The sequence below is a fragment of the Esox lucius genome, chromosome 16 (assembly GCF_011004845.1).
Source record: "Esox lucius isolate fEsoLuc1 chromosome 16, fEsoLuc1.pri, whole genome shotgun sequence".
NCBI classification, from domain to species: domain Eukaryota; kingdom Metazoa; phylum Chordata; class Actinopteri; order Esociformes; family Esocidae; genus Esox; species Esox lucius.
The window spans coordinates 21,707,583-21,722,992 of NC_047584.1; the positions used below are offsets into that span (position 1 = coordinate 21,707,583).

General features: G+C 44.3%; 1 protein-coding gene across 7 annotated transcripts in view; it reads right to left on the minus strand.

Moving 5' to 3' along the window:
* Window positions 1–486: 486 nt before the first annotated feature.
* Window positions 487–15,410, minus strand: part of map2 (microtubule-associated protein 2) — an 80,245-nt gene continuing 65,321 nt past the window's right edge. For 4 of the 7 annotated variants that reach the window (XM_034297661.1, XM_034297659.1, XM_034297658.1 and 1 more), the window contains 11 exons: window positions 14,892–14,953; window positions 13,559–13,744; window positions 13,218–13,383; window positions 13,057–13,113; window positions 12,180–12,355; window positions 11,725–11,871; window positions 8,286–8,447; window positions 7,622–7,714; window positions 4,541–4,622; window positions 3,653–3,765; window positions 487–3,384 (listed from right to left, as the gene is read on the minus strand). In XM_034297661.1, coding sequence (XP_034153552.1) covers window positions 3,160–3,384; window positions 3,653–3,765; window positions 4,541–4,622; window positions 7,622–7,714; window positions 8,286–8,447; window positions 11,725–11,871; window positions 12,180–12,355; window positions 13,057–13,113; window positions 13,218–13,383; window positions 13,559–13,744; window positions 14,892–14,953 — 1,469 coding nt within the window. In that variant the 3' untranslated portion in view covers window positions 487–3,159. The remainder of the gene's footprint in view (window positions 3,385–3,652; window positions 3,766–4,540; window positions 4,623–7,621; window positions 7,715–8,285; window positions 8,448–11,724; window positions 11,872–12,179; window positions 12,356–13,056; window positions 13,114–13,217; window positions 13,384–13,558; window positions 13,745–14,891; window positions 14,954–15,410) is intronic. The other 3 variants (XM_029113498.2, XM_029113503.2, XM_034297662.1) reach the window with 3 other exon arrangements.

Consider the following 15,410-nt stretch of genomic DNA (forward strand, 5'->3'; position numbering starts at 1 on the left):
TATACATGCCCTAAGTCTTAATTTATTTTTGTCCTCCGCTATTTCACATAATAAACATTTAAAAAAAGTGGCCTTGCTCCTATTCTTTGCTATGTTGGAGTGTGCTGAGTGATGCTTTAATAGCACCCATTTCCCCATAGTGCAACACTTTAATTAGCCTGAATGGAATGAAATGAAATACATAGCTGTAGATGGTAATGCTTTCTTGATTACGAAAATGGTGTTATTTCTATGTTAAACAAGTAGATGTTTCTGCACTTGGAACCCGCAGGTTTTACATTTAACATTATCAACACACAAAGACCAGGATTCAATCAGATCCGCTTTAGTAATGTTAATGCTGTGTCTTAACTAATATTCGTCCCCTGCCCACACACTTCAATCGCTGAAAAGGTAATACCTTGCAGTTGTTTTTTTTTACATAAAGTATGGATCTCATAAGAATGATCAGTGATGATAATCACAAGTTCAAACAAATGGGTTTTTCGTCTTTTTTGTTGTTTTTATTGTCATGAATTGTTAAGAGCATTTTGTTTTCAGTATCATATCAACAGGAGAAAAACTCCGTACATCTACTTTTAATTCCATTTACAGTTGCTGTAGGTGGAGGTTGGATAGGGGATAGGGGATGCAGAAAGAACACAGAAGCAAACAAACATCAGGATTATTAGGAAGGGAAAAGGGCTAAATACCACAAATGACGACAGAAAAAATATAGCGGAACAATATCAAACAGATGCAATATGATTTGTTTATTTTGCTTTTTTTGTTTATTTTTATTAATCTATTTTTTATTCATTTTCCCCCTTTCTTCCCCCAAATGTTCACATTAAAACAAACCAAGCATCCAGAAGTGAACAGTAAGGACATTAGAGTCCAAGGGTTCTGCAGCGGCTTCCTAAATTGAAATAATAATAGTCATAGCTTCATCCACAATACAGTTCAGACAACTGCAAGCCCTCATGAGTGCTTTTTCAGCCTGCTTTGAGAGCCTTGTTCACCAAACCATATAGACTAAAATATCTTACAGCTCTCCAACATCCCTAGATAGCATTTGGGAATGGATTGTGTTCACAGATTCTGTGAGCACAACCAGATCTAGCTAACTAGCCTGCTACCAGAGAGATCTCATCGAGGTTAGAGGTGCCTAGTGCATTGTCCGCCTTGTCTGTAGACAGGTTTAGAGGCCTCTAGTGGCCAAAAGGCAGTTTTAGCATTGAAATCACCAATGATATCATCTGCAATTAATTTACTCAAGTGTGTGAGACTTTCAACTTCATCTTTCCTCAAGAGTCGATCAACTGGATGGAAAATTCAACCTTGTTGGTTGATCTATCTATCCTACCCTGGTGGGATTTGTGTCAAACCCGGGCATCAGGAAGGATGTCCTCAAGTGCCACTCTCTTGACTACATTGAAAATAGCAGATGCCATCAATGTCCTGGTCCTCAGACTCCATAATGAGAAATATAGAGGGATGTGTCCTTGAATCTTCAACAAGGCCTTGACCTAGCAAGAATGGTGCACAGCTTATTACCTTTTTACTTAGCATGAGCCTGCTGGATGTGCATAAACTCCCTCTAGAAAGAATGGTAGATTATTACTCTGTTGCAGGCCTGAAAGATGCATTTCTTAGCAATACCAGCACAGTTGCCTGAAATCCACTTCAACAAGCATAACATACTAATCCATTAATATCTACAAAAACATTGTCTTCATATTTTTATCCAATGATTCAGGAAATAACTTTCTAAAATCATTTTATTTGAAATAGAAAATAGCCTCTTTTTGCAACTAGAATTGATACATGCTCATCATACCATTATTGGGTTCTTGCAATAATGCAAATCTTACAGGTATAAGTTACACTTATAGGACTTATCACTATTTTAAAATTATTATTTGAAGAGATGTTGTTGCTGACAAAGAGCTTGTATATTTATACATATGTTTATATATATTCATTATATATTGGATGTTGGAAAAGCATGACTTGCTGCAAGGATGCTTGATGTATGGTGAGTTGATTCTGGCATACATCCATGCACTTTTACGGAAACAAACGAGGGGCTGGCGAGATGCCACAGGCATGGCCACATGACTTCCGACTGACCTAGTGTAAGAAAAGGCTCCTCCTATGTCTTTAACAGAGACTAGCCCACCCTACACACGGCCCATACCCAGATTATTCTGTGCACATCTTGGGTCAGTGCTTGGACACTATCTACTTAAATACTAGCTATCTGTCTATACGCAGCTTTTTTTGATATACCAAATAAAAGAAGGAAAAAATAAGCACAGGTACTTGGAATGAACATCTTGACAGAACATGGAGCAGAGTGCTTCCTAAATAGTCTCTTGTTCGATTAGGGTTCTTGTTGCTGTTTAATCTTCATATTGTTGACAGAGGGTGGGGTAGGTAGCTCCATCGGGTGGTATGTCGGAGAAGGCAGCAGGATGGGGATATTGGAGCTGGGGCTGATGAGAAGTAGGGGTGAGGAATCAGAAGCCTGGGGCAGGGTGAGAGAATCTGGACGTAGGTGACTTGGGGAGTAGATGGTATGGGATGAGGGTACCTGGGATTGACTGCTGGGTAGATGCTGGCAGGAGGCAGACGGAAGAGATCAGAGGCAAAGTGGACTACAGCCAGGGTGGGGTTGAGGCAGTGTGGGGTTAAGCGAGTTGGGGTTGTGCATGGTGGTGTTGAGGCAGGGTGAGGTTAAGGCAGCGTGGGGTTGAGGCAGCGTGGGGTTGAAGCAGAGCGGGGGCAGGGTGGTGTTGCACATGGTAGTGTTGAGGCAGAGCGGGGTTGAGCCAGGGTGAGATTCAGGCAGGGTGAGGTTAAGGCAGCCTGGGGTTGAGGCAGCATGGGGTTGAGCAGGGTGGAGCTGAGGCAGGGTGGGATTGAGCAGGGTGGGATTGACAAAAAAGATTGGGGTGGGGTTGAGGCAGAGTGGGGTTGAGGCGGGGTTCGGGAGTCCGCTTGGGGCCAGCTGAAGGTGTCAGGAGCATGGGAGCGGTCATCTGGGGTGTAGTAGAAGGACACAGGACAGGGTCCAGGACCTGTGAATAGGGCATCGGGGGGAACAGTGGAGGTGTCCGGTGGTGACCGAGCATCTGGGCTGGGATTGACTGGAGGGATGTTGGAGGGATGTGGTGCTCACAAGCCCTGCTTGGCCAGGGCGGCAGTGACGTCATCAGCCAGAGTGGCTAGCTGTGGAGACTCCAGCAGGTTGATGCTGCCTGAGGAGGACAGGTGGCTGTGGCGCTGTGGGGACACCGTCCCTGACATGGCCGTTCCCGGAGAGTGGGTCACAATGATCTCTGCTCCGTGGTCCACCCGGGCCTTGGCCGTGTCACGGAACAACAGCTTATGGCTCTCGATCTACAGAGAAGTAAGTTGTAAGACACTGTGGAGGTATGCCCACAGGCGGGAAAACACACGCAGACCACAATCTGGAGGACGGTTGGAGGGCTGCTAACCTTGGAGGAGACTGAGACTGATGTCCGACTGATCAGGGTTGCAGGCCAAATGGCACCTTATTCCTATTACAGAGGACTACTATTCACCAAGGCTCTTTCAAAAGAACAGGGTGCCATCTGGGAAGCAACCAATCGTGGCTGTGATGAGGTTTCAGTGGGAGGAGACTTACCATGATGTGGCCTCCACCAGGGGTGTGATGTGCATTATCCAGGGAACCCACCTTGGGCTGGGCCTTGTCTTTGAAGTCCAGCTTTACACTCTCTATGCGCACGTTACCTCCTCCTAGTGGAGTGGAGTAAGAGAAAGTGGTGGAGGGGGGCAGACGATAGAAAGATGAAGAGACTGGCTGAAGTGAGGAATGAAGATACTTCAACAGGGGTATTAACCTACAAGTGAAGAGCAAAATCCCCTTACATTTCCAACAGATCAGTACACTCTATGATCAATAATTTGTCATACTAGTGAAAAGACAGACAGACGGCAGGGAGCCATTAATAGCTGACGCAATGACTACTGCGAGGCTTTGCGGCATCCAATCCTATAAGGGATATCATTTGAAAATGTCTTTGAAAGGGTGCTTCATAAATCCATCCTTAGCTTTTTGAGTTCATTGGGATGGGGTCAGGGTGATTGTACAGTGCGAACAGAAGCTGATAACCAGTATGACCATGAGATGTCGCTGTAGATCTCTGACGGAGCAGTCAGTCACCACTCCCTCAAAGCAGTAGGGTGGATTGTCTTGCATCGGACAGCAAATATTCTACTGTTTTTATATCCCAAGTGACACCCTATATCCGACAGTGCACTGCATTTGACCAGAGCACATACCTAGGTATCTAGTCAAAACTAGTGGACTATATATGGACAATTGTGCCACTTGGGACCCATCCAAATACACTTTCTGACTATATGAAAAGTAGTTCATATAGAAGCCCAGTATGGTTAATTTGGCATTTGAACACAAATTCAGCTCCATAAATCTGCCAATGTTGGGTGACCCGGGTAGATAAGATCAACTTTATTGCCAGAAGGTGAAGGATCTGGACAGCTTGTTTACCTGGCCGGTGGCGGATATTGTCCAGGGAGCCACATTTGGAGGTCACGTGACTCAGGTCAATCTTCTTGGTCTGGATCTGCACCTGTAGGAGCACAGCTGGTCAGAGGTACCTGGTTTATCTCCATGACCATTACACCAGGAGACAGGGTCAAGCAAACAGAGACTCCATACAAAGACAGTTCCATCCGGTTTATCTGCTGAAGAAAAAGGCTTGACCAACCCAGTGAACGGAATGAAAGTGATGTTGGTTACAGTTGAGTTGGAGTGTATTATACTCTTGAGTTGGGTTACCTTATTGTATTCCGCATTAATAGCCATGTCAAACATTTGCTAACATCTAGTACAATGTCTCCTATAAAGTTTCAAGTAAGCATCAGTTGCACATAAACCCATTAATTTGAAAACAAATTCTCACTCCCCTAATTAAGTAAATTTAGATTAGCTTGTTCAGGGACACAGCAAAAATTTGACAGTTTTGATAACCATTGATCTAGTCTGTGGCAAAGCGCTGTTGTATGTTATGACAGAAAACCCAACCATGGTCAGGACTGGTAAAGATCAGTTTCACTTCTAGCTTTATTGGTCAAAATTGACACTGAATAAAACAGTTTACGTGCACATACTGAATATTTGCCAGGGGCATAGTCATAGAACAGGTTATGGAGTTGTTCTATACACAGCTGATCAGTAGACATAACCCTTACCATGTCAGGAGGAAACAGTCACAACCACTACCATGTGAGGAGGAAACAGTCACAACCACTACCATGTGAGGAGGAAACAGACATAACAACTACCGTGTGAGAAGGAAAGAGAGACATAACGACTACCGTGTGAGAAGGAAACAGACATAACGACTACCGTGTGAGAAGGAAACAGACATAACGACCACCGTGTGAGAAGGAAACAGAGACATAACGACTACCATGTGAGAAGGAAACAGACATAACGACTACCGTGTGAGAAGGAAACAGACATAACGACTACCGTGTGAGAAGGAAACAGACATAACGACTACCATGTGAGAAGGAAACAGACATAACGACTACCATGTGAGAAGGAAACAGACATAACGACTACCGTGTGAGAAGGAAAGAGAGACATAACGACTACCGTGTGAGAAGGAAACAGACATAACGACTACCGTGTGAGAAGGAAACAGACATAACGACTACCGTGTGAGAAGGAAACATAAGGACTACTGGTTATGAGAGGAAATAAGACCCTTTCCACAAATACTCTGACAAATCTCAAGAAATAAAGGAGGAAGATCAATCAAGATCAAGAAACCTGCTTACTGGAGATTAGCGTCCATTGTCATTGTACTATGTTATAATTTTGTTGTGAAGGAAGAATGTGTGTAAGAGAAAGAGCTACCGCACCATAAAGAACAAGACGTTAGCACCATTTCAATTAAGTCAATCCTAAATGATAAAATATTACGTTTTTCTTCTAAGAACACTTATTAGTACAGATATCAGACCTAGGTCTCCTTAATGCTCTACAGAGGAAACATCTTCCAGACACCATGCTCCTTAGTTATAACATATCAGCCACCACTGTGTGGTCGTGGCTTCATTGTACAACTGGTTCATGTTAGCCAGGAATTCAAATCCTGGTTGTGGCATACATGATCAGGGAGTTCATTATAGGGTGGCATAAATTGACAAATTGCATAACATTTACAAACTGTACAAAGCCACACATGCACCGCCTGGGGAAAATAATCTGAAGGAAATGTGCAGCATTTAGCACTGAAGTGGAGAGATGGATGCAAGAGAGAGAAGAAAAAAGAAAGAGTCAAGCAGAAAGGCAAAGTACAGAGGAAGAAGAGACAGACACAGGTCCTCTGGTTGGATGTTACAGCTGGAGACTCACAACAAGTAGAAACCAAAACATTTCTCTCACAAAAATAGAAACATACATCCCTGAAATACTGTACCTAACTAGTAAGACACAAGGGGGCATGGTATATGGCAAATATACCACATTGAAAGACTGCTGGTAAGCACAACGCAACATGGAGCGCAAGCCCTTAGCTGTGGTATACTGACCACAGTCCTCGGAGGTTTACCACTTCTCTACGTTGGCCTCTCATCTCATTACACTTACAGTATGGTACAAATGGCTGTTTGATTCTGAACTCAAGTAAATGGATTCTGCATGGAAGATAGACACACAGGTATTGATGATGCCCCATCAACACTTTCATTGTTGCATGTGAATATATACACATTCATCACTGGAGTGTGTATAGAGTACAACAGAATGACAAAAAAGAAGAGGACACTACAGTTTTGATCATCATGCAGAACCACAAAGGGCAACATACTAAGCAAAGGGATTTAGTGATTGGTGTATTGTTTATCTTTGCATATCTCAGAGGAACTATTAACCGGTAACTATATCTAACTAGAAAGACGAAGCTTGGAACAACTAGATTTGATTCCGAGGCCCACGACAAAAGGAAGTCCATTCCACAGCTTACTTCCCAGGGAATAAATAAGGAGTGGTCTTCACCCACAGTGTTGTGGGGATGTGTTGAGATGTGTTCTGTAAAATACATCTCTGAGCTATCTGCGGTACTGAGGACCAGATTTTGAAATGTGTGATTTGCATACAGGCTGACTTAGGTCTAGTGGCTTGGCCCAAAGGGAAGGTGGAAACAGGGTTCCAGTCATACACAGGCTTAATACATGTTTATGGGGACAACCTGGCTTTATCATGATTTTGCCCAGTCCCCCTTCACGCCCCCCTGTCATATAAACCGTGACTGGCGGGTGGGGTTGGCCCCCCGTGAGGGCATTTGCTAGAGGGGGAGACACTCCTCTCACCTCCCAGTAGAGAAAGGGAAGCTTAGTCCTTAACGCACTCGGCTTGTTCACCTGAGGCACTAAGCGTTATGAATGGCTGTGATGTACAACAAAGCTTTCATGGGTTTGTCATTTGGCACAACTGTCGTGGGGTGGGGGCCCAAAGCTCTAGTCATTTATCAACTGTACCAGTTGTTGAACCTAAGCATGAAGCCCAGTGGGCCAGAGAGACAAGGGAGGGAACAGGACGGTAGGTATGGGTACATACATGGCCTCCACGAGGAGAATGCTTCATGTTATCCTTGGATCCACATTTTGACTTTACGTGACTGAAGTCCAGCTTCTTGTTTAAAATCTGAATCTAGAGAAAATACAGAGATATAATGTGGCTCTTTAAATGAGGATGAAGATGGATGCTTTGCTTATTGTACACTATGGAAGGAATGTATAGGCACGGCATTAAGAGGACAGATACGGTATGTTGGACAAAACCAAAACCATTAATGATAAGCGGTCAATGGAGATGTGGTAGATGGTACATGTCTTCATAGTGGTGATATGTTAGTGAATACAGCACAAAGCATTACATGTAGACAGGGGTTAGGAAAGAAATGCCTCAAACTTTGAAGATGAACTTAAATCCATTTTGGTCTCATGACTACTGATATTAAGTAATATGGGACATGCCTCCCTGTTCCTACCAGAGGATGCAGGTGCTTGTTTTGTCTCTTATTTATAACACTGTGTCAGAATTAAAGGGATCCTGGGGGATTGATGATTAATATATAAATACATTGGGTCTCTTGCTCGTAGTGTTATGTGAGGGAATAAGGGGCACATGGTAGATAGAGGTCCTGTATACCAGTGGGTCTCTAACTGGCAGTGTAGTGCGAGTGAGAAAGGGGCTCTTGGTAGATAGAGGTCCTGTATACCAGTGGGTCTTTGGCTGGCATGGGAACCCACGTCACACTGTGTGCAGCAGACAGATATAAGGTGAGAGAGACCACGCGCAGGAGAGACCTCCATATCCACGAGGGGTTGCGTCTGGCCTCTGTTGGCTTGGCTGTTTGGCCCCTGCTTCTGCCTCTGTGCTGCTGTTAGAAAAGCACACACATTATTCTTCTAACAGCTAGGGGTGGAGACACTTTTCTGTCACTGGGATACTATAAGTCTGCATCCTAAATGACACCCTGTTTTCTATAAACTGTAGTTTCTGGTCAAAACTAGTTTACTATGTATGGAACAGGGTACCATTTGGGATACATGCCAAGTCTACTACTCATTGCAGGTAGGTCTGAGGTTTAGGTTGTACGCTACAGGGCTGTGTATATGTACCAGGGTCTGCTGGCGAGTCTACAGCAGGAACATTTCAAAAGCAACCCAAAAGCCATCTCCACCGCTGGATTTCATTATTTTACTCTAATCACTGAATAATCACAGACTTAATTTAGACCTTGGCCCATGGATGGTTGCTAAGTAACTGATCCTCGCTAACTAAGGATCAGTTAGAACAGAAAAGGAGCAGTACTCAGGCCACTGCCAGGAGTGCCTACACATGTAGGAGTCTGCTGAAGTCAGGATGAGGAGGCAGTTTGACAGACAGGAGGTCTAATCCCCTCCAGCAGCAGGGTTATGAAAGGGGTGGGCTACTCTGCTCTAGCCAGAGTAATGACTTTCTGTAATGGATGGGGGAGTGAATGGTCAGCAAGAATGGCCACTCAGAGACAACCACACAAAAAAGTGACACATTGCGAATGGTGAACGAATCAGCAGACAGCAGCAAGCAAACAGCCAGTGTTGTTGTTTCAAGGGTTTCAAGGTCCCTTTCAAGTTTAAAATGTAGACCAGTGGTACAAGGTGAACTGAAAGAGAAGCAGAAACTGGTCTTCTAAAAACTCTAAAGACCTTTCTTTGTTACCTGGACAAGAAGACAAACAAGGTTATTCATAGAAAATGTGGTTGAACAAATCCAGGAGTCTGCACCAGAGCATGTAAGGAGATTAAAACTTTAGGGTTTACATAAATCAATTCTAGGCAGGAATTTGTCTTAACTTAAAGCTTCTGAGACAGCGAATACTCTCTCTCTCTCTCTCTCTCAGTATTGTAGGGCAGTTGAGACTGGTGCTTTGGATATGTCAACAGTGGGCTAGGTCTGAAGAAATGGGTGCCTAAGTGCCTAAGCTAAAATGTCATTAAATAGTTATCAAGATATATATACAATGTTCACTAGCTGAGACCGCACTAAACATGCAACCATACCAAAATAACAATAGGTAACATTCTGGAACTTTTAAATTGTCAACTACACAGTTTTATCTATACAATAAACTCAAGATGCATGTTTAGTGCAGTCACAAAAATAAATTGGTAAATAATAATACTTTTGTAGATTTCTGACCATATCTTGGCCTTAGATAAAGATACAGCCAAGCTACATCAGCAACTCCTTCAAGACTAGTTTCCAGGTGACATATTCTAAGCAATAGTCTCAACTCCCAAGCTTTCATATTTTACACAGAGGTAAGGGGTCGTTCCATAAGGATGAATTGAATGCTTTGAGGGTACATTTTCAGGATCTATAACTAAATAATTCCTCCGTAATATTGTCTGATCTGGTTCCAACCTATAGATATTAGTGTGATGTTGCTGGATTTTATACTCCCATATAACAAATTTGTAGATTTGTTACATTATCTTGGATATTGAACAGGTTAAAGGTAAGCTACCTTTGCCATTACTTCCAAATGTTGCCAATTGTTATTTTTGCAGCATTGCCTGTTTTTTGTAGTCAGGGTTATTTATGGTAATGGCCCTATTGGAATGATAAGACATGGTTCTAACAGCAATGAAGGTATGTTTTTTTTCCTCTCCACTTCAAATTCCATCTCATAGAATGTTCGAAAATATCTATTAACATCAATTTAGTTTTGCGAATTAGGGTTAGGTTAATAGAGTCAATAATTTGTTTTATTGTATTACAGATTTTTTGTTTTAATGGTTTGTAGTTTACAGGGCATCATTACAAATAGACAGGAGAGATATGTAATCTTACAAGGAATAATTTTTGGTCATATGTGTATTTTTTCTTATAAAGCTGCAATGGCCGATTGACATGAATGAGAAATATTTCTAGGTCCAGAGTGCAAAGAGTTCCTATAAATATTAGCCGAGATGCCCTATTGAGTAGCCAAGATGCCATACCAATGTAGCCAAGATGCCATACCAATGTAGCCAAGATGCCCTACCAATGTAGCCAAGATGCCCTATAGGTAGCCAAGATGCCCTGTTGGTAGCCAAAATGCCCTGTTTCAGGTAGCCAAGATGCCGTTACAGATATCTCTCCCTCTCTCTCTCTCTCTCTCCCTCTCTCCCCCTCTCTCTCTCCCCCTCTCCATCCTCATATTATTTTAAGCAGAAAGGAACACCATTGCCTCAAAGGAGTTATGAAAAAGTCTGTTAGAATCAGAGTGTTAGAATCAGGCACTCTGAGCAGCCCTGACGGCACCCTGTTCCCTCTCTAGTCCAGTTCTTTTCACTAAGGTCCATAGTCTCCGATAAAGACGTACTCTAGTGCACTACACAGTGAATAGCGAGCTGTTTAGGACGCAGCCATCGAGAGGTTGGGACAATGGCAGCATGGCAGCCGAAACGACCCCACGCCCAGACAGTCGTCCCGGGTTACAGGCTTATATTGTCACTTTCTATCACTGACTGGGAGTCATGTTGTCACTTTCCATTGGAAACCCCGTTAGAGACAATAGTAGCCAGCCAGGCACCCAGTGGATGAGCGTAATATGCCAACAGTGGTGGAAAGAGACTACCCAGGGGTGGTAGTCTGGGTTGGACTGTGCCTGTCTGAGAGGTCTTCCAGACTACTGTCTAACAACGATGGTGAGCTACAGAGAAATCCCGACAAACAGTAAGATTCACACTGTGATGATTTCCCAAGAGCAAAGTTCATTTCCGGTATCTCCCACAAGAAAAGCTCAAAAGGAAATGTCTTTCTTACTTCCTTCCTTTTAAAACCACGACGCAGCAAACAGTGACCAGACAGACAGAACGAGGGAGACCATAGAAACAGCAACCATGTAGCAACAGCCTATGAACGTGGAGAGAGACACGAAGAAAGGGAGAGGACGCGAGGGGGAGGGATGAAGGAGAGAAAGGACAGGACTGAGGAGGAATTGGACAGGCTGGAAAGCCTCAGTAAGATAACCAAGAGGGAAATCAATCAGAGCAATAGAACAAGACAGAGGTAAAAAATAAATAAATAAATAAATAAACGAAGGCAGCAACATAGCATAGGGAGGAATTAGAATGGAGGTTGAATAGAGAGGAGGAGGTGGAGGAGCCCAGCGGAGGAGCACTAACCTGTCCCCCCTTGGGCTGGTACTTGATGTTGTCTGTGGAGCCGATCTTGGACTTGACGTTCTTGAGGTCTGGCAGGGGCTGGTTAAGGACACGGAGCTGTTTGGGAGTGGTGGCAGGGGACTTGGGAGGGGTGCGGATCAGGGCCACCTGGAATGATTGATATGGGATTTTAAATGGAAAATGGAAAAATTGCTTTTGGCTATTCTTAATGTCATTTCCTGAATAAAAAGAGTGTAATAATTAAATCAAATATTTGACTTATGCAAAACATAGACAGTAGTTGACACTCTGCTTTGACAGTAACTGTTTCCACATTGTACAGAAACCACATACTAGGTACGCAAATGATATTGTATAACTAAAGATGTTTCTTAGGCCCGTCTTTATTCATGCCCACCCTGGCCAAAGGTAATTCACCACACTGGGGACTGGATCTGGGACAAGGGAGACAATACCTTCTTCTCCTGCAGCAGGCTGAGGGAGCGTGGTGTGCCCGGGGTCCGGGGGGTGCCAGGGGTGCGGCAGGAGTAGCTGTAGCTGGGCGGGGTACCCGGGGTGATGGCTGTTGATCCTGGGGTTCTGGGTGTGGTGGGGCCACTGCACAGCGAACGGGAACGCATGGACTGGGTGCCTGGGTGTGTTGGGCAGTTGTAAAAGTTACTCACAGGTTGCACAGGGTTCACAGGTCATTCAGAGTTTAGGCATCTTTCTGCATTCCTCTAGCTTGGTTCCAGATCTTATTAGGCTGTATTAAGTCTATGGTCCTTGAGATGACAAGACTGCACAAACAGACAGGGGTTCATGTCAGAGTGATTCAAAACAAACACATATGACATTATACAGTAAAGTTAATACAACAAAAGAGGTTAATGAGGCCTAAACTCCAAATTGTCATCTCTTAGTAGGGATGTAATTTTGAACACACAGACACTGAGATCAAGTGGATGAGATTTACTGAGACCATGTGAGACACATCTAGACTAGGCAAGACCAAGTAAGAGAATATGAGATGGGTTAGACCGTGTGAGGCAACATGAGATGGTAAGACTGTGTGAGGCAACATGAGATGGGTAAGACCGTGAGAGGCAACATGAGATGGTAAGACCGTGTGAGACAACATGAGATGGTAAGACCGTGTGAGACAACATAAGATGGGTAAGACCGTGTGAGACAACATGAGACGGTAAGACCGCGTGAGGCAACATGTGATGGGTAAGACCGTGTGAGGCAACATGTGATGGGTAAGACCAAGGGACACACAGGATGTGAAACCGTCGAGACAAGAGGGACTGAAAGGATGACCAAGGGACGAGGTTGAGAGTTCCTTTCTACCTGTCCAACTAGGGGCGCGTCCTGTCCTATGCTCTGCCCTGACGTCTGTACTGAAGGCTGGAGAAAGAAATTAATCAGCACTGAGAATAAAAGGGGCACGGTGAGAAAGAGATAGAAAGATGTATCAGGGCGATGGAATTATAGAGTCAGGGGTGACCTACACATTGGCCTGCGTGGGGCGGTGGAGCCAGAACTGGTAATAGATGTGGAGCTCTCCTCTTGGTCGGGTGGGAGGTGGTGAGTACGTCGGCTCAGGATTGAAGCAGGCCGCGGGATAGAGGCCGGCCGAGGCAGGGATGACCGTTTTGGGCTTTGAGAACCACCGTCCTGTCACACGCGAACATGTAGGCAGACACACAAACACACACAAGCAGCCAGGCAGACACACAAATGTTTGATTTAGTACAGCACCCACAGACGTGCATTGAGTTAGCTTTACTTGAGGTATTCATTTACAGATGTGGGATCAGTTGATCATTTTAGGGCCGTACGCTAACCTTACCTTGCCTATTAGTGTGTGTAGTGAGTGCGAGTCAGGAGGCCCGGCCGATGATGGGCGGGGCCTATCAAACTCCGCCTCCACCAGCGAGTTGTTTTTAGTGTGGGAGGAGCAGGACGAGTTAGGGCGGGGGGGCAGGAAGATGGCTGTTCGAATTTTACAGGTGGGGATCTTTGTTAGCGGTGCTGACTGAGTGAAAGACAGATGAATCAATGAGGGGGAGAAAATGGGAGAAATTGAGGAGAGGCATTGGGGAGGGATGGGGGAGCCATGGAAGATACATAGGGACAGATAGGAGACAGATGGGAGAGAGATTGGGAATACGTGGTAGATACATAGTGATAGATGAGCGAGAGACAGGGAAGAAAGGTAGGGAGAGATGGAGGAAAGATGGGGAGGAATGAAGGAGAGATGGGAGAGAGATGAAGGAGAGATGGGGAGGAATGGAGGAGAGATGGGGAAAGATGGAGGAGAGATGGGGAGAAATGGAGGAGAGATGGGAGAGAGATGGAGGAGAGATGGGGAAAGATGGAGGAGAGATGGGGAGAAATGGAGGAGAGATGGGAGAGAGATGGAGGAGAGATTGGGAAAGATGGAGGAGAGATGGGGAAAGATCGAGGAGAAATGGGGAGGAATGGAGGAGAGATGGGAGAGATGGAGGAGAGATGGGGAGGAATGGAGGAGAGATGGAGGAGAGACGGGGAGGAATGGGGGAAATGAGGTGAGATGTGAGTGGGATAAGAAACAGACAGTGTGCAAACCAAACCATAGGTAAAAAAAACATTTAAAAAAAATCATGAAATGGATATAATTATGTACTGATCATAATTTCCTCAGCCAGTACAAAGATGTGAACACATATTGTCAATTTCCTCTGGGTTCTGTTGCACGATATAACAGTCCTGGAAGGACACACAGTTTGTGTGTCTGTATGTGTGTGTTGGAAGCTAGTGTGGGCAGAGAATCCCAGGCAGCAATACCTAACAGAATAGTCCAGGGAGATGTGTCAGGCAGGAATTACTGTTATTATGTGGAGGAGTGACTGGGAGTCACGACCACAGATGCTGAATAAATGTCACTGAATGATGATTACAGCTGAGTCTCCAACTACACCCTATTCGTTATAGTGCACTACTTTTCAACAGGCTGCCTAAGACATACATTGACTTGACCAATGCTACAACCTGAACTGGTTTACCATTTCAAACGGAGTTGCGGCAGAATGCAATGCTGAACACTGAACAGTTCACTGTATTTTGTCAAGCTAATGAAAAAGATTAACGTTATGTATAGTTAAAAGGTCACATCGTTCTTCGATGCGGTGTGCTGTACTTACTGAGGCTCTGTCACGAGACTGTCTGGCAACACTGAGGGGCCGACGACCTTCTGGCACACCTCCTGTAGAGAGGAGAGAAGAGGGGAGAAAGAGGGACAGAAAGGGGAAAAATGTAGGAGAGAGAGAGAGACATGGAGAGAAAAATAAAGGGAAGAGAAGACAACAGAGGAAAGAAAAGACAGAGGGGAGAGGGAAAGAGATGGCAGTGAAGGGAGAAGAAGATTGAGGGGGCAGAGAAATAAAAAGACAGTGTTAGACATTGACAAATTTACTGAAATCTGACTGAAACACAACACTTTCCCACACATACAACAGGGCTGAAATATATCCCCCACTCAATCCAATCAAAGACATAGCCAAGAGTCCTATTTTGTAAGAAATACAAAACACTTTGTCAAAGTTAATTAGCCCTATATAGGTTACAATACTATAGAAATATACTGCATTAATGTCTACTATGAGGGAATTCTAGCTGCAACAGAAATTTGCTGGTTTCAAAGGCCTTGAGAGGAAATCATA